The sequence below is a fragment of the Watersipora subatra genome, chromosome 9, assembly GCF_963576615.1.
Source record: "Watersipora subatra chromosome 9, tzWatSuba1.1, whole genome shotgun sequence".
Taxonomy (NCBI): domain Eukaryota; kingdom Metazoa; phylum Bryozoa; class Gymnolaemata; order Cheilostomatida; family Watersiporidae; genus Watersipora; species Watersipora subatra.
The window spans coordinates 34,414,285-34,434,003 of NC_088716.1; the positions used below are offsets into that span (position 1 = coordinate 34,414,285).

General features: G+C 35.3%; 2 protein-coding genes across 2 annotated transcripts in view; one reads left to right on the forward strand and one right to left on the reverse strand.

Annotated features, from left to right (window-relative positions):
* Nucleotides 1-19,719, reverse strand: part of LOC137405400 (activating signal cointegrator 1 complex subunit 3-like) — a 242,727-nt gene that overhangs the window by 116,087 nt on the left and 106,921 nt on the right. The gene's annotated exons all lie outside the window — the stretch shown is intronic.
* On the forward strand, nt 2,958-19,650 carry LOC137405404 (uncharacterized). The gene is made up of 7 exons (XM_068091653.1): nt 2,958-3,150; nt 4,146-4,355; nt 5,431-5,616; nt 12,370-12,501; nt 13,830-14,024; nt 16,081-16,302; nt 19,339-19,650. The coding sequence occupies exons 1-7, from the start codon at nt 3,072-3,074 to the stop codon at nt 19,422-19,424; spliced, it is 1,110 nt and encodes a 369-aa protein (XP_067947754.1). The 5' UTR covers nt 2,958-3,071; the 3' UTR covers nt 19,425-19,650.

Here is a 19,719-nt window from a genome sequence, read left to right on the forward strand (position 1 = left end):
TAGATCCATGATTATAAATTAAAAAGTGAATAATAAGGAACTGTTTAACCTTTCCTATCCACATTTCCAATTGAGATGGAAATTGGAATTTTTCACTCTTCACCAAATGCAACTGGTACCGAGTTGCCTGAGTAGCCACCAATTAATTATTAAAATTAGTTATTGCTATCACCTAGCGTTGCTTCATTACACTAGTAGGGTCACAGTCTATGAACTCTATTATACCAGTTGGATCACACGCTAGGAACTCTATTATACTAGTTGGATCACAGTCTAGGAACTCTATTATACTAGTTGGGTCATAGTTTAGGAACTCTATTATACTAGTTGGGTCACAGTCTAAGAACTTGAATATTTCAACTTCATTAACCCAAGTTCTGACCAAGCCGATTGAATCGGCCCTTTGGGCTGATTTTATTTTGACTGAGCCGATGAAATCGGCTCTTACAGAAATGCTCTATAAATTTTGTGGTTAGCTCATTTTTTTAGTTTACCCAATAATAGTCAAGGAAACATGCATAGAGATGCATTTTCATATGGAGTCGTAGGGATATTTTCCGTTTTACTCATTTTGCAAATAAAAATTATTTTCAAGTAAACGATTGTAACTGCCACTTTGAATATGGACGAGGAAGATGTTTTAGGTCGGTATTTAGGTTTATCGATTAGGTTTATATTTTGATGGCAGTAATTTTGAGACCGAATACACTGATGATGATAAAATATAAACATAAAATAGCAAAAAATATGGTTTTTACAAACTTTTAAATATTTTTACACAATAAAACTGCTTTAACGCCATGAATAATCGTAAAGAATTCATCGCTTTCTTTTGGGGCCAAGAGGAATTAAACATGTTTTACTATATGAGTATCTGTTCCAACATTTGAAAGTTTTACACACAAAGTAAATATTAGAATGAATAAACGCCATAAAAAAGCTCTGTATATACATGTACTCAGTAGATAGTTGGCCTCAAGCCACCATAAAAGTATAATTCCAAAACAAAAAAGGCCTATGGCGTATGACCGACATTATTAGTAACGATCAGGAAGGAAGATAACTCTGACAATACCTTAGTAAACATATTTATCCCCCTAACTTGCAGTTTTATACCTTAATCACATGAAGAATGAAAACGCTTAATGAGGAACACACCGCCTGTCTATTGTGTTTGCATTAAAATAAGATAACTCCGACAAAACTTTTCTATATCTATGATCATACATTGGCTCCTAATTATCGCTGTTACACGAAAAGCAAGTTTATACTCACAATCAAAAACCTTTTATCCCTAATTCTTATACAGCATTTAGTTTGAAGTTTATTAATATACATTACTAGCCGAATACTCAACATTGCATGGTATTAAAAAACTGTTGCAGGTAATGTAATTGCCAGTGGCTTGCCGCGGCCATTCGCCTGGCACATTGCCAAATACTAATTTGAGTTGGCTACTATCCGTATTGCTAAACTTACCAATATGAGCCGTGAGAGCAAGCTTTAGTGATGTTGCGTAATGCAGAATGCTTTGGGCCAATTTTTACTGACATAGGGCTCACATGGCCTCAGAATTCAATGCATCTCCAGAGCTTAATTGGTAAGACACACGCACGCACACACAAACTTTGAGATTTATATACAGTCAAACATGGATAACTCAAACTTCACGGGACCAAGCGAAAGTGTTCGAGTTATCAGAGCGTTCAAGTTATCAGAGCACTGTCACAAGTCCAAGTATTTATTTATTTATTAGCAGATATATGTAGGATACATATACAAACTATAATATAAATCAAAAGCATAAATAGCTTGTTTCAAATTAAATGCTTCTAATGTAAAGTTTAAAAAATATTTATCAAAAAGTATAGAGATTTTTCTATCACTTGAGATTGGTTTGTTGTTTGAGGTGATGTTATTGCCAGAACGTTTTTTATATCAAAATCGGCAAAACTTGATCGCTGTTGAAATGCTCAAAAGAAAAGACATCTTTTTTCTTTGAGCATTTTAACCAAGATCAATTTTGCCAATTTTTCTTGAAGTTTATGCGATGGTTACCTCACTTTTCCTTGCTTTCGAAGGGCCATCGCTAAGCGGATGTTTGGTAAAAATCAAATTTCACCAAACATTTAGAAAAGTGGTTGCCAAAAACATTTCGCCGATGATGGTAATAACGAAGTCTATGAACTACGAAAAGTTGAGGATTACCTCTATGGCTTGGAATAAAGTGATTTTCTAAAGCGATAACAACTGTCTCGGTAGCCGTTGGGCAAAAAAACACTGTTCGAGTTAACAGAGTTGAGGTCGAGCTATCTTAAACAATTTATCATTACATAGGAGCGAACCAAAAAAACCGTTCGAGTTAACCATGTGTTCGAGCTATCCGAGGGCGAGTTATCCATGTTGGACTGAATATAGATTGACTAGCCATGCAAACGAACCTAGTGTCTGCCAAAGGCACCAGACTACATAAACACGTAAAGTTCTCTTTACTGCCCTAAATCTCTGTCACTCAGCAATTTATTTCTCATGATGAAACATTTATGCAATACCATAGGGGTGATGGTCTGCCTCTCATTATTACTAGTTACTGGAGGAATGAAGATGCCGTCCTAAATTGCAATAGCTAGCATGGTGCATAGCTTCACGCTATCTGAAGAGAAAGGTTCCAAGCGACCTTATATTAGCCAGAAGAGATGAGCATTACAAGGTGTTTCGCATCACTGGTAGTTATTTTATGTTAATAGCTGCGGTTACAAGTCTCTAGGTCAGAGCCATGTTGTAAGTTCAAAGATCTCACTGTCAAAAGTAGAGGCTACTAAAGCTAAATTGTGTGTGATCTCCGATATGGATACACCTGATTATTCATCAGTAATGCGCTATGACACGCGTGAAACACAGAATGTGGTTGCCATGGAAATGCTCCAACCAATGACCCATTCACATCCTTTGTGAAGAGAGGAAAGGATGAGAGAATCTGGTGAATAAGCGAGCTGAAATCGTGAGCGAGCATTTGAGGTGTAAAGCTGAAAGGGAGAAGTCTGGTAAATAAGGAGTACATAGGAGTCAACATGTTCGGGGGAATAGTGTTGCTGACAATGGTCGGGGGACCCCTATTGCTACTACCACAGATCAACTCAGCTAATGGCTGTATGTAATATTATTATAATATGATTGTAGAGGTGCAGAATGTCATTATGATGCTTAGCATGCATAGCGTGTAGAATATCGTCCTAATGTGTAGCATGCGATTATAACATATATCATCATAACGTGTAGAATTATATCATAACATGTAGTATGGTATTATAATTGTAACATATCATAGGTTATGATAATCATAACCTATGATATGTTATCATAATCCATGGTATACTAGCACAATCTATGGTACATTATTGTAATCTATGGTATGTTATCGTAATATATGATATGTTATTGTAATCTATGGCATGTTATCATAATCTATCGCATGTTATCATAATATAAACAATCCTATCATAACATATTGAATCTTATCATAACATATCAAAGCTTATAACATATCAATGGTGAGCATAACATATAAAATATGACTCTCTCCCTCTTCCCTCTTTCATCTTCGCTTCTCTCTTACCCTCTCTTGTGACCATTCCGTATAGAATATGACCATAACACATAGAATATGACCATAACGTATAGATTGTGAGCATACCATATAGAATTTAACCATAATGTATAGAATTTAACCATAATGTATAGAATTTGATCATAATGTATAGAATATGACCAGAATGTATAGAATATGACCATAACATATAGAATGTGACTATAATGTATAGAATATGACCATAACATATAGAATGTGACTATAATGTATAGAATATGACCATAACATAATGATTTTATAAAATATTACCTTTTAATAGAGTAAATTTGAAGGTAAAACAGAAGTAATCAGATAGAACCAATCTATTGATTGAAACACTGAGCGTAACACAACACATAGCGTAGCACCTGCCATCTCTCTCGTGAGGACACGCATAGCTACCAACAGTACCTTCTGGCATTGCCAAAGAACTTCACCAAGTATTAACATAATTATAAAAAGCTTCCTTTACACTGCAAATGTAAACAGGCATATTCCATTTCATATATACTTTCAGTTAGGACAAATTCATTCCTTACACAAGGATGCGAGGGAGCGAACTTTACAATGAAATGTCCCCAGTTCAGGACAGATGAGTTGACCCTGGATGCCCACATGGTCCTACTGACTGTCACAGTAGTGACAAATCCCAACACGACAGCGATCACAAAACAGACTGCATCTAGAACAGGCTGCGCACAAAGCGATTGCTTAAGAAAGATATACAGTAAGTACATTGTACATGAATGTCTGTGATTTTGCAATATTTGTAGTACCCCTTATATTACGCATATATATATATATATATATATATATATATATATATATATATATATATCTATATATAGATATATATTTCTCAAAGTTTGTGTGTTTCACACGCTGAATATTTTACCAATGCGGCCACACATTATGATGCCCCTGTAAAGAAATATTTTTCGTAAGGTTCAATTACTATATCTGGGGTCAAGGCCAATTCTTCTCATGCGGACAATTATGATGTCTCCGTGGAAAGAGCCTCGACATTTATCTCTCCATTCAGTCAGACAAAAGCAGTATGATATCTCATTTTTACATTTTCATCGGTATCGATAGGTATCGGTATCGTCATATTTAAAGTTTTGATGGATAACTTCTGGTAGAAAAGTAACTTTTTTTATACACACACACACTTGTATGCAAGAATTGTTATTATTAATTCTACATATTCAGGATTTTTATTTTGTTTTCTCAGTTCGTATTAATTGTATCATTACCGAATCATCTTTTATTGTAATGGTAAACTTAATTTAGCTATTACTTGCTAATTATTTCACATATATACATCTAAACCTTTTTATACATGTATTTATAATTTTCTTCATGATATGAAGTTTAAAGGTTGTTTGACAAAGTTTGAAAACCTTTACCGTTGTTTTAATTTTCTCTCTTAATTTATTTCTATTACACAAAACATTTCTCTCATGATATGTAGTTTGAAAGTTAGATTGGCAAATGTTGTTATATGTTAAATACAAATCAATTTTCTGTCCAAAGACTATTTTATTACCGGGCAACGCCGGGTTGTACAGCTAGTATATGTGTATATATATAATATATATATTGTACATATATGTATATATATATATACAACACGTATATGGTATACATGTATATATATTTATACATAAATATAAACTATTAACCATAACCATAACTATAACAATTACATTAGATAGCTTCTTAGAAAGAAGCAGGACCAATCCTTTGTGTGCTGACTCATGATGACCGTTATCATACACCATACATACAACCTGTTGTAGATGCGACTGACACTGGAATAAATGATGACTACAAATACTTGTACCAATACATATCGAGCAGCTGCCAGGGGCGTACAAACTGCACTCTAAACATGCCTGAGTACTGGAACCTGGTTGATAACAGCCGGGCATGCAACGATATGCTACAGTATTTTTCAGGAGTAATCATCGATGTAGAGTGTAGGGGTAAGTGAAACATACCCATAGACACATAGAGTCCCATAATTAAGTGCTCAACCATCTAGTTCACCACTAAAATACCCTGGCATTTGTAGAGACCAATTATAAAGTAGTGCTATCATTGGATTACGGTCAATGAGGCAATCATAATGTCGTGATGAAATCATTTTTAGTTCCAGGACTTCGTAGGAAACGAAAAAGTTCACCGAAGAGCCTCTTCGTTTTCATATGTTACTCACAAAACAGACAGTATTAGTAGTATTAACATAGTTGTTATTATTATATAAACGGACAGTATTAGTAGTATTAACATAGTTGTTATTATTATATAAACGGACAGTATTAGTAGTATTAACATAGTTGTTATTATTATATAAACGGACAGTATTAGTAGTATTAACATAGTTGTTATTATTATATAAACGGACAGTATTAGTAATATTAGTATACCATAAAACCTTTACTTGAATGCCATGGCGATCTGTTTTGCAACCCCTACCCTATGGTGGCTGTCAAATATAGGAGGCGTTCCAACAGTCTGGCGCTGTATCTTTTAAATAACTTGTCAGAATTTTGAGAGAAGTTTAACCCTTTTCGGCCGAAGCGATGTCGCCTATACTTTGCACTCTCTTTCAGGCAGAGTGAAATGAACCCTTTTAGTTAGATACAAGAGATCTGATAGCTTACCTCCAACTTGTCATATATTTCTAAATAAATGAGCATAGGGAAGCTGAGAAACATCTTTACCAGCTAATATCTATTGCTCTCATGATTGTATAGCCTGTTGCAGTTTGTTGGAGATTTCAAGTTATTATTTCATTCTAAATTTGAAGGCATATTTTCATTTTATAACTATACTTAACAAGGATGCATAAAAGCTCATTGCAGTCATTGATATATTTGCTACAGTTTGCAGCCAAAACTAGCTTTTTATGTGCAATAAAAGTGGGGTTACGAGCTTCGATCTATTGTAAGCTGAGTTAAAGCCTGGTTCCCATATCGATTGCGATACTCCGGCGGTAACTTGCGCAGCAAAACGTTTGCGAAGTTAGGCTCGGCAGCATATGTACACTTATAAGCTGCATCGCTAGACATAATCGCGTAATAAAATGTTCGCTAGCCATGCCGTTTCTATAATGGTAACCTTCACCTTTACAGTGCATTTCAGGAAAGTTTTTCCTGCGGCCTTTTGCGAAATTTGAACAGCGCTAAACGATTGCGATGCCGCCGGCAACTACCGGCAGTCCTCGGCGGAACCCGGCGCGTAGGTTCCCATTTCACTGCTAATAGCCTGCGGAGTTGTCGCCGGTACTTTGCGACGTTGTATATGGGAACCAGGCTTAAGATATAACCGCAATTACCGTATGCTATCAAATAATATGCGATAAATCAGCAATTTTATGGGTTATATAATGGTAATCTAACAAAACCTCAAACAAAACAAAATAAAAAACAGGCGACATAAACAAATGTATATACAAATATATGCAGAAACAACAATTAATATTTTTGAAACAAAAACATTTGCATCGTTTGCTTGGCCGTTCTGAACGTTTATTGTTGTTCTTCTGGCTGTTCAATACCTTCTACCATGTTTTCTGACCTCTACTCTTCTTCTGCTGAACTAATCAGTTTATTTTAGCAGAGCAAAACCTTTACCCGTTGCTATTTAAAATTCTTTTCATGGACATAATAATAAACCTTTATCAGCCTTTATATAATAAACCTTAATCAGCCTTTATATAATAAACCTTTATCAGACTTTATATAATAAACCTTTATCAGCCTTTATATAATAAACCTTTATCAGCCTTTATATAATAAACCTTTATCAGCCTTTATATAATAAACCTTTATCAGCCTTTATATAATAAACCTTTATCAGCCTTTATATAATAAACCTTTATCAGCCTTTATATAATAAACCTTTATCAGCCTTTATATAATAAACCTTTATCAGCCTTTATATAATAAACCTTTATCAGCCTTTATATAATAAACCTTTATCAGCCTTTATATAATAAACCTTTATCAGCCTTTATATAATAAACCTTTATCAGCCTTTATATAATAAACCTTTATCAGCCTTTATATAATAAACCTTAATCAGCCTTTATATAATAAACCTTTATCAGCCTTTATATAATAAACCTTTATCAGCTTTTATATAATAAACCTTTAGCAGCCTTTATATAATAAACCTTTATCAGCCTTTATATAATAAACCTTTATCAGCCTTTATATAATAAACCTTTATCAGCCTTTATATAATAAACCTTTATCAGCCTTTATATAATAAACCTTAATCAGCCTTTATATAATAAACCTTTATCAGCCTTTATATAATAAACCTTTATCAGCCTTTATATAATAAACCTTTATCAGCCTTTATATAATAAACCTTTATCAGCCTTTATATAATAAACCTTTATCAGCCTTTATATAATAAACCTTTATCAGCCTTTATATAATAAACCTTTATCAGCCTTTATATAATAAACCTTTATCAGCCTTTATATAATAAACCTTTATCAGCCTTTATATAATAAACCTTTATCAGCCTTTATATAATAAACCTTAATCAGCCTTTATATAATAAACCTTTATCAGCCTTTATATAATAAACCTTAATCAGCCTTTATATAATAAACCTTTATCAGCCTTTATATAATAAACCTTTATCAGCCTTTATATAATAAACCTTTATCAGCTTTTATATAATAAACCTTTAGCAGCCTTTATATAATAAACCTTTATCAGCTTTTATATAATAAACCTTTAGCAGCCTTTATATAATAAACCTTTATCAGCCTTTATATAATAAACCTTTATCAGCCTTTATATAATAAACCTTTATCAGCCTTTATATAATAAACCTTTATCAGCCTTTATATAATAAACCTTTATCAGCCTTTATATAATAAACCTTTATCAGCCTTTATATAATAAACCTTTATCAGCCTTTATATAATAAACCTTAATCAGCCTTTATATAATAAACCTTTATCAGACTTTATATAATAAACCTTTATCAGCCTTTATATAATAAACCTTTATCAGCCTTTATATAATAAACCTTTATCAGCCTTTATATAATAAACCTTTATCAGCCTTTATATAATAAACCTTTATCAGCCTTTATATAATAAACCTTTATCAGCCTTTATATAATAAACCTTTATCAGCCTTTATATAATAAACCTTTATCAGCCTTTATATAATAAACCTTTATCAGCCTTTATATAATAAACCTTTATCAGCCTTTATATAATAAACCTTTATCAGCCTTTATATAATAAACCTTTATCAGCCTTTATATAATAAACCTTTATCAGCTTTTATATAATAAACCTTTAGCAGCCTTTATATAATAAACCTTTATCAGCTTTTATATAATAAACCTTTAGCAGCCTTTATATAATAAACCTTTATCAGCCTTTATATAATAAACCTTTATCAGCCTTTATATAATAAACCTTTATCAGCCTTTATATAATAAACCTTTATCAGCCTTTATATAATAAACCTTTATCAGCCTTTATATAATAAACCTTTATCAGCCTTTATATAATAAACCTTTATCAGCCTTTATATAATAAACCTTTATCAGCCTTTATATAATAAACCTTTATCAGCCTTTATATAATAAACCTTTATCAGCCTTTATATAATAAACCTTTATCAGCCTTTATATAATAAACCTTTATCAGCCTTTATATAATAAACCTTTATCAGCCTTTATATAATAAACCTTTATCAGCCTTTATATAATAAACCTTTATCAGCCTTTATATAATAAACCTTTATCAGCCTTTATATAATAAACCTTAATCAGCCTTTATATAATAAACCTTTATCAGCCTTTATATAATAAACCTTTATCAGCCTTTATATAATAAACCTTTATCAGCCTTTATATAATAAACCTTTATCAGCATGTGCGCTTAGCACAATATTTAGTGCCAAAGTTCAATCGTACATGTTCAACAGTTTTCTTACTTACTCCGAAGTATGAAGACCACGTTAAACAAGGAACTACTATTAGCCTGATACAGTTATCAATTATTTAAACGGTGATTTCAAAGTTTTAACGGAAAACTGTAAATCTTTGGCGTTAAAATATGAACTTCGATAGGAACAGCAGCACAAGAATTATTGTTATTGATGTAACTAAGTCATTATTAGTATCATTTTGTGGACAATTTTACTGATCACTTAACGGTTCTTAAAAATCAAAGAATGTCTAAGTAGCGCTCAATTAGAGGTGGCATTCAATTAAGGAGTGGGCGCTCTATTTTTTAACCATTCTCTTATAGTGGTGTTGGAATAGAGATTTCGTTGGTAGTTATTAATATTATATAAACAATAGCATTAGTAATATTAATAGACAATCATACCTCAACATAGGAGATAAACGCAACCAAGGACTGAGCCTATATGTCGGTGTGCTTGTATCTCAATGCAACATTTCATATAGAGATAACTAAATACAAATTAATCGGTTCCCATACTATGAAAATCCAACCAAAAACAAGCTATTACGTTAGAAAAACGTGTTTTCAATTGTGGTAATTCAGTACCTACGTTCAAAAAGGGAAACAATTAGCTATTTAGTAGTTATGAACTGCACTTACATAAATGCAACATTCTACAGTACTATATGGTGTTCTTACCTTATTACTATGTACAGTACTATATGGTGTTCTTACCTCATTACTATGTACAGTACTATATGGTGTTCTTACCTCATTACTATGTACAGTACTATATGGTGTTCTTACCTCATTACTATGTACAGTACTATATGGTGTTCTTACCTCATTACTATGTACAGTACTATATGGTGTTCTTACCTCCGAGACAGATGGAGTGGCTAACTATGGCTAACTTTTGTGACACTAGGTAACATAAAAAATAACGAATTTACCTTAAATTACTTTAACTTTCTAAATACACACTTACAGCTAGGTTTAATCTTTCACTAAACTTACCTACTTTAACCTTATAATCGTTTTAATTTTTCATGTTTTCAATTTGGCGCCATTTGCCTCGCTTTTACTATAGCTTTTAGCTGACTTTATTAAAATTTGTATCAACCCGATTCGACGATAAAGACAGAGCGATGCTGTTCTTGAAAACGGTCTCTCGCATACTCAGCTATTTAATGGCCATCGAGAACCGGCTCGTATGATCGTACCTCAAAGGTTTCTCATATTTCAAGTTTCTTGTATGTTGGGCACTCGTGTGATGAGGTATGACAGCGATTACAGCTATTGATATTATGTGAACAGACAACATTAGTAATATTGACATATTGATTAATCTTATGTAGGCAGATATAGGTCAGCAAAATCTATTTAGCGTTATACCCTTCCCTCTATTCTTACAGAAGAAAAATTCAAAGAATTCAGAAATCTTCTATGAATACTTTGCAATATCACAACAAAAATTATGTTGTGTTGATATAGGGCCATAGTTTTAGCATAGCTTTACCAATATCTAGGCACCATTCTCTTCAGCTGATGAAACCAAGCAGCAACAATTTAACAGCCAGCTTGGCAGCGTTAAGAGTTTGATAGCATTTGCTGAAATTTGCTTTATATTTTACACTACATTACTGCATGCCACGCCATTATAAAACTAGAACACAAGTACATAGACCTTCAGTTGAGAGTTACATCAAAGTTTCTAATGACGAACGAAAACTGTCAAGAGCGTTCTATTTAGGTTGATGAAATTTGATAGATGTTTGTTATGCTTGTGCCAACCCGACTAGGAATCAGTTTGTGGTACCAGTCAATTCATCAGTTCGGTGAACATGCCTGAATTACGAGACAATTTGTTTATCGCACTGGTGAAATCAGGAAGCAGGAACTCAAATCACTTCTGTAAGGTCTAATATTAAAACATATATAGGCCTATATATATATATATATATATATATATATATATATATATATATATATATATACATATATATAGTATATACATATACTGGATGAAAGCCCTGCATTACACAGCTATAAACAGCTTATAAACATTATATTACCTTGCCTACGACATGACCTTTACACTACACTACCTGCAACTGTTTATAAGCTGTTTTTATTACCCATGCGCTGCCAGCAGTCACCTAGTGAGGTCAGCTGGTCATCGTTATGCCGTATTATCACTATGTTTCCATGACACGCATGATGCGCAAGTTAACTGCATCAAGGAAACGTCATAAATCCGCAAGCTAAAAATGTTTTGCGATTCGCAAATCTTTATCGAAGCCATTCCGCTTGCAAATGATGGAAACTGGTAATTGCGAAGGATCCATAATAAACATTTTCACTTCGCTTCAGTCGTTTTCATTTCGATTTGAGCAGACTCGCTGCAATAATTTTCTGATAGACGGCTGTAAGCTTATCGTAACAAGACTGCGTAGCTATTTATAGAATCATTAATTAGGTTAATACTTGACCTATGGGGTCAAGAGCTGGTTAAACGCCACTGTGAAGGCGCTCATTGAAACACTGGATTGTAAAGTAACTGAACTTGCTCACAGATCCAAACGCGTATCATGTCAATCATGGAAACATAGTGTATAGCTGAAGTAATAAACATCTTCACCATAGGTGATCACTGTGCTCAGCTGAACACGGAGTCTAATGGAGAGGCTTGATGCTTGATTGGTAATGATTAATGAGTTACACACATTAATCATTCATGACTAAGTATATGGTATAGCCAATTGATTTAGATTTTTGCTTACAGTTGGTGATGATATACCCACAGCGCCTCCCCCAATCTCAACAACACCAAGAACTAAGCCTACAGTCCCAACTACGACGACCCCGTTTCCTGTGATATTTGCCATATATCAACCAACTTTAGTTGGATATGAACGTAAGTTCATCTACATTGCAAAATGGTGGTGCATACAACATGGCAGTAGGCTACATACAACATGATATTACATACAACATGGCAGTACATATAACATGATATTACATACAACATGGCAGTACATATAACATGATATTACATACAACATGGCAGTACATATAACATGATATTACATACAACATGGCAGTACATATAACATGATATTACATACAACATGGCAGTACATATAACATGATATTACATACAACATGGCAGTACATATAACATGATATTACATGCAACATGGCAGTACATATAACATGATATTACATACAACATGGCAGTACATATAACATGATATTACATACAACATGGCAGTACATATAACATGATATTACATACAACATGGCAGTACATATAACATGATATTACATACAACATGGCAGTACATATAACATGATATTACATGCAACATGGCAGTACATATAACATGATATTACATACAACATGGCAGTACATATAACATGATATTACATACAACATGGCAGTACATATAACATGAAATATCCATTCTAACAGATTAGAAGGTACCAACATTTTATCTTCTAAAGAAGTCAGTGCTACTCATTTAGTACAGCACACTTTAGGGCAACACTGCAACAAGCAAAATACGTACGGCCGAAACCGTGCAACACTTGCTTCATGCATGTCATGAGAGAAAAATAGTTTTCTAGAATATTCTACAAAACATTCCAGAAAACTATGCGAATGAAGCTGGAACAAGAAATGTTATGAACAAGAAAAATGAATTTTCTCTCAAGCTGCGAATGAATTCATTCGCAGAAAAGAGAAAATAATTGGGGCCCACTATTGCTCTCTTTCCAACACTTCCTCTATAGTGGCGGTCAAATAGAGGTGGCGTTCAAGTTTAATCTGCTGGATCAAGTTCTCCTAGTATATAAATGAAATGGATTGCACGTCGGTCATCATGACATCCCCGCACTATTTCTATAAATTCTCATACGATATATGCACGCATATTCGCACACACAAAATCGAGCTTCATATAGTCAAAGGTTCTGAAGCCGTAACAGTATTGAAGCAGAAGGAACAGTGAGCACTGAGGCTATATGCGCTATATAGGCTATATACCTCTGATAACTACGTACTTGCAATGATATGGGAATGCTAGCGTGGCATGTGCCAGAACTAAGGGAAAAAATATAGGAATTTGATAGATTAAGCAAGAGGACTGTTGAGCAAGTATGTCATGCCTCATCAATGACCACTTATAAATGCTAGCACGAGTCCAACTTCTGCTCCTATCACCACTTGTGTATGTGTTGCAGAGGCTGTACTTGGTGCGGCTATAGGTCTTTCAATAGCTATCCTTATAGTCCTCCTGATCGTAATCTACTGCTGTGAACAGTACCGCAATAACAAGAAGTTTGGCAGGTTGTTGAGGACACTAGGAGCCCCCCAGGCACAGCAAGATGCCTATGATGAACTCGACTATGGAAGAGCAGAAGGATGGGATAGTGAGAGTAAGTGGAGTTGTCTGCCTTCCAAGAGAATGCATGTATTATTAATTGCCAACTGTTCTACCTCGGCCTATCTTATATCTAAGTCAAGGGAAACTTGCCAATCAAATTAATGTTGTTGATTAAACATGGAAGGGTAAACCGGTGTTTCCTAGAGCATAGACCTGTCATATCAGGAATAAAACTGTAAACCAGTGTTTCCTAGAGCATAGATCTGTCATGTCAGGTATAAAACTGTAAACCAGTGTTTCCTAGAGCGTAGACCTGTCATGTTAGGTATAAAACTGTAAACCAGTGTTTCCTAGAGCATAGATCTGTCATATCAGGTATAAAACTGTAAACCAATGTTTCCTAGAGCGTAGACCTGTCATATCAGGTATAAAACTGTAAACCAGTGTTTCCTAGAGCATAGATCTGTCATATCAGGTATAAAAGTGTAAACCGGTGTTTCCTAGAGCATAGATCTGTCATGTCAGGTATGAAAGTGTAAACCGGTGTTTCCTAGAGCATAGATCTGTCATTTCAGGTATAAAACTGTAAACCAGTGTTTCCTAGAGCGTAGACGTGTCATATCAGGTATAAAACTGTAAACCAGTGTTTCCTAGAGCATAGATCTGTCATATCAGGTATGAAAGTGTAAACCGGTGTTTCCTAGAGCATAGATCTGTCATTTCAGGTATAAAACTGTAAACCAGTGTTTCCTAGAGCATAGATCTGTCATATCAGGTATGAAAGTGTAAACCGGTGTTTCCTAGAGCATAGATCTGTCATTTCAGGTATAGAACTGTAAACCAGTGTTTCCTAGTGCATAGACCTGTCATGTTAGGTATAAAACTGTAAAGCAGTGTTTCCTAGAGCATCGATCTGTCATGTCAGGTATAAAACTGTAAAGCAGTGTTTCCTAGAGCATAGACCTGTCATGTCAGGTTAATGTATAAGATGAAACTTGAGCAGATCTCATCTCCAGATTTGTTGCATCTCGTACACGTCTTACAGTAATTTCTACTAACAGTCCATTCTTTAATTACACCCCTTTAAAGACATCTCCTCGGCTAGCCATCTTTCAAGTAATCATACCATACAGCAAGGCAAATAAGTGCGTGAAAACCTGAAATGTTTAGTCATTGTACTATGTAAAACATGATATTTCTCTACACAAGAAGCCTGTAAAACCACATCTTAGAGCAGTAGTTTTAAGTTCCTAACGTTCGACTTAACAAAGCAACAATTTAGTTGCATGCTGGATACAAAGCATAACAAAATGACACAGTAGCCACTTGTTTCAAACAAAAAGTTGAAACTTTTAAAAGCGAAAACACTGTTTGTCAGGATATTCAACAGATGAGAATTTTCCCCTTTGAGTAAACCAATGGAACAGCTGTGACAAAAAGTTAAAAAAACCCTATGGATAGATTTATGTGTAACTTGAGATCCGAAGGTGAGAAGCACCTAGGTACTGTTGAAACAGGTTTGCAAGAAAACATCTGGGGCTTCATTTTTCACCCCTAATGGATCGTATATAGGATAAACGCAAGTACGACCCATGTCAGGGGCAAGATAGCTACAACGTTATTCAATATGCCTCATACATGATAACTATTTCCAATACACTTAGCCTAGAATTGTGGCATTTAGACCTTTGCTCAAGTTATCCAATAAGAAATCTAGATGTGAGTACATACATTATTAATTATGCTAAGTTCTAGAAACCTCTAGCCCATAGTAAGTACTTTAGCTATTCAAAGGAAGCAAGCAATAGGCACTAGCTCATCAACAAACTTCAATATTCTAGAGATACACAATTCTAGAGATACACAATTCTAGAGATACACTATTCTAGAGATACACTATTCTAGAGATACACTATTCAAGAGATACGCTATTCTAGGCACACCCTACTCCAGGCATACACTTGACACTTCTAAACATATACATGTATTATTCTAGAACATCCAACATGCTACCCACCAAAAGCCGATAGCATGGTGTGTTGGTATCCCAGAACACCAAACAGGTAGGCACTCTTACAAACGAATTGTACCCCTTGATATTTTAACAGATCGAGATGCATTGGGAGAGTACACAGGAGTTAAACCAGATGAATTTCTCACATTGGACAAGCACGCGATGGAGAGCTCTGGGCAGATCATGTATGATGCACCCATGGGTACTCTACAAAAAGGTGTTTCTTGCTCCACCATAGATAGGCTAGACAGGAAGAAGGGTGGTGCAGGTCTAACCGCTGCTAATGACTACAGCGGTCCCATAGACTACAGCACAGGTATGTAAATATATTAACATATGTTGAAGTCATAAACAAATGTTAACAGCTGGTCCCAACAATAAACCAGTTTAAACAGCTGTTAACAGTCATTAACTGATGTTAACAGTTGTTAACCAAAGTTAATGACTGTACACATTTATTAACCGGTGTTAATAGATGTTCAGTTATTAACCCATGTTAACAGTTGTTTACAGTTATTAACCAATGTTAACAGCTGTGAACAGCTGTTATTAACCATTGGTTAATAACAGCTGCTCACAGTTATTTACCAATGTTAACAGCCGTACACAGTTATTAATCAATATTAACAGTTGTTCATAATGCTAACCTAATGTGGTGAGTGTGGAAAGCGAGCGTTATAAAATATATTACATGTGAAATGGTACAAATTAATTAAAAATAAAAAGAAGTCTATCATCTGAGGGCTGTACAAACTAAACAGAAAGCCAGGCTACACACACACACACAGACACGCACACAGACACGCACACAGACACGTGCGCGCACGCACGCACACACACATCAGATCGTAGGTTGGAAACTGGGCACGTCATCACGTTTCTTGGGGGTGAGTTAGGGGATGTTTGAGGCCCAGTTTTGTTAAGCATTCAAAGCAGTCTTGTGCATTTATCTAAACAGTACAAAACTAGCTAGTCTAACAGGATAACTCTGGCTTTATGACGGTGTTTATGCTATGTTAGATTATTTCTACATGGCAACAATAAACCAAACCTTTCAGTCATGAATGAATCATTGTTTTTTGTTTTGTACTTTGGAAGCTGAAGCACATTGGAAAACTTAGAAAGGAATTCTCTGACGAATTCGCTGGCGTTGAAATTAGCATATTCTCACCTATTAGGAAGGTTTAATACTTATGCTTGCTGGGTTTGTTGTGGTGGGCTTGCTCATCATAAGGGAGTAAGTTTTGAAATGAAACCAGAGTCACACCGCAAGACAGTAGTTTCTTGCAATAAAAATTTAGTCACTCTAAAATAATATTATGCCAATCAGAAAAAATTTCTTTTAAATAACATTATTGAAAACTAATAATAAAAATATACAATTTGCGTTACATCATTATGAAAATGACATGGACAAGTCTATGTTTGCATTCGCATCCTTCGGTGTGCTGGCACACCTCTCTTTGCTAGACTAGTTCTACAGTTTCAACGCTTTACATGTTGCCATCCAGAGATTTCATAAGTTATCTTATAGGAGAGTTATAGTACACCCCGTGATGTAGGATAGTGGGAAACTGGGTACAACATAAGTTAGCTTATAGGAGAGTTATAGTACACCCCGTGATGTAGGATAGTGGGAAACTGGGTACAACATAAGTTAGCTTATAGGAGAGTTATAGTACACCTCGTGATGTAGGATTATCACTATGTTTCCATGATGCGCAGTGCTTCGGAGTTGCGCCCTCTCCGAATCATGGAAACGACGGCTTCGCACTGAAACCACTGCGCACTGATCAGTGCGAAGCCAGTGCAAATTCGCAGCAAGGAAACAGCTACTGCGCAGTGACTGCGCATAGCTCTCATGCGGTGGATACGGATTCTTTGAGGGCCATAAACTAGTACAAAGGTTATTCCGCTAATCTTGTTTTTTTCTATTCTTCCGATCTTCTTTCACCTATATTTAATTATGGTCTGCACCCACGAGGATGATGAGGCGATTACTGTCCTAGACTTTGTTATCGATGCCAACACTTTTAAAAAAATAGGTGGCAAGTCCTGAATTAACGTTTAAATAATATATTACTTAAAAATACTTATTAAAAATATATTACTTTATAACAAATTGTGTTAAGGTTTGTAAAACCTTGTGAATGTGTATTGTAAATAAAAGTATAATGATGACAGAAGCATAAAAAGACCGTTTCTGACGTTCGGTATCCGTGATCGATTCAATTTCTCCATCAGGCGATTCGATTAATACAATTTCTCTTCTCTGCTAATTTGCTGAAAACCACTGCGCAGCATGGAAACGTACAATCCCCACGACTTCAGAGGGGGCTGCATCGCAGTACTGCACACCATGGAAACATAGTGAATGTGGAACTGGGCACAAAATAAAATGTGGTATGAATAAAAAGGTAAACAGTCCAAAAATGCAAGCAAGATGTAAAAAGATGCAGCATAAGTGCTGATAGTGGATTAAAGTACACTTATGCGGAAATTTAGATAAACAAAAAAATACAGCTTTTGCAACAGCTAGCCAGTTTTTCATGTAAAATATTATGAGGGAAACTGAGACCCAAAGGGAGCACATCAGAATTTGAAAAGTCTGTAAACATTACTATAAATCTGCGATTAGTTTACAAAATAAAAACTAAACTCTAACAAAATTGAAAAACCCTTTAAGGGCCTGTGTGAGATCATGTGAGCGGGAGTTTGGTACGTGTGATGTGTGTCTGTGTAGCCGGGAAGATCAGGCATTTGGTAGGTGTAGTGTGTGTCAGTGTAGCAGGGAAGAGCAGGCGGTTGGTATATGCGGTGTGGGTGTGTAAGAGGGAAGAGCAGGCGTTTGGTATATGTGGTGTGGGTGTGTAAGAGGGAAGAGCAGGCGGTTGGTATGTGTGGTATAGGTGTGTAAGAGGGAAGAGCAGGCGGTTGGTATGTGTGGTGTGGGTGTGTAAGAGGGAAGAGCAGGCGGTTGGTATATGTGGTGTGGGTGTGTAAGAGGGAAGAGCAGGCGGTTGGTATGTGTGGTGTGGGTGTGTAAGAGGGAAGAGCAGGCGGTTGATACATGTGGTGTGGGTGTGTAAGAGGGAAGAGCAGGCGGTTGGTGTGTGTGGTGTGAGTGTGTAAGAGGGAAGAGCAGGCGGTTGGTATGTGTGGTGTGGGTGTGTAAGAGGGAAGAGCAGGCGGTTGGTATGTGTGGTGTGGGTGTGTAAGAGGGAAGAGCAGGCGGCTGGTATGTGTGGTGTGGGTGTGTAAGAGGGAAGAGCATGCGCTAGACTTGGGCAACATGACTGTAGCCTGTGATTTAGTTGTGACTCTGATGATACTGTCAATTTCCTGATTACAGAGGAGAATATCGAAGTGGAGAAGAGAATGGCAGCAGTTTTAAAGGCAGAGGAAGACTCGGGGACGTACGAAGACGACTCCTTTTAAATGTTTAGCAAGTAATAAACTGAACCTTCAGACACTATACCTTATATTACACTTTACTAACACTAAACAGCACTTCAATTTAGCAAGATTACTAATATTCAACAATTGTCTTCTCATGCCAATCAGTTCCAGTTACTCTCGGTTATCGTATCCTGCTTCATAGTCAATATCTGTGATAAGTAGTGGTGATATCATGCAATATACTGATGAAATTATGTTTCTTAAATCAATCTCTTCGATCAAAATGGTAGTAATGTATAGTCCTGACACGCAATCTAAATTGTCTATCTTGAAA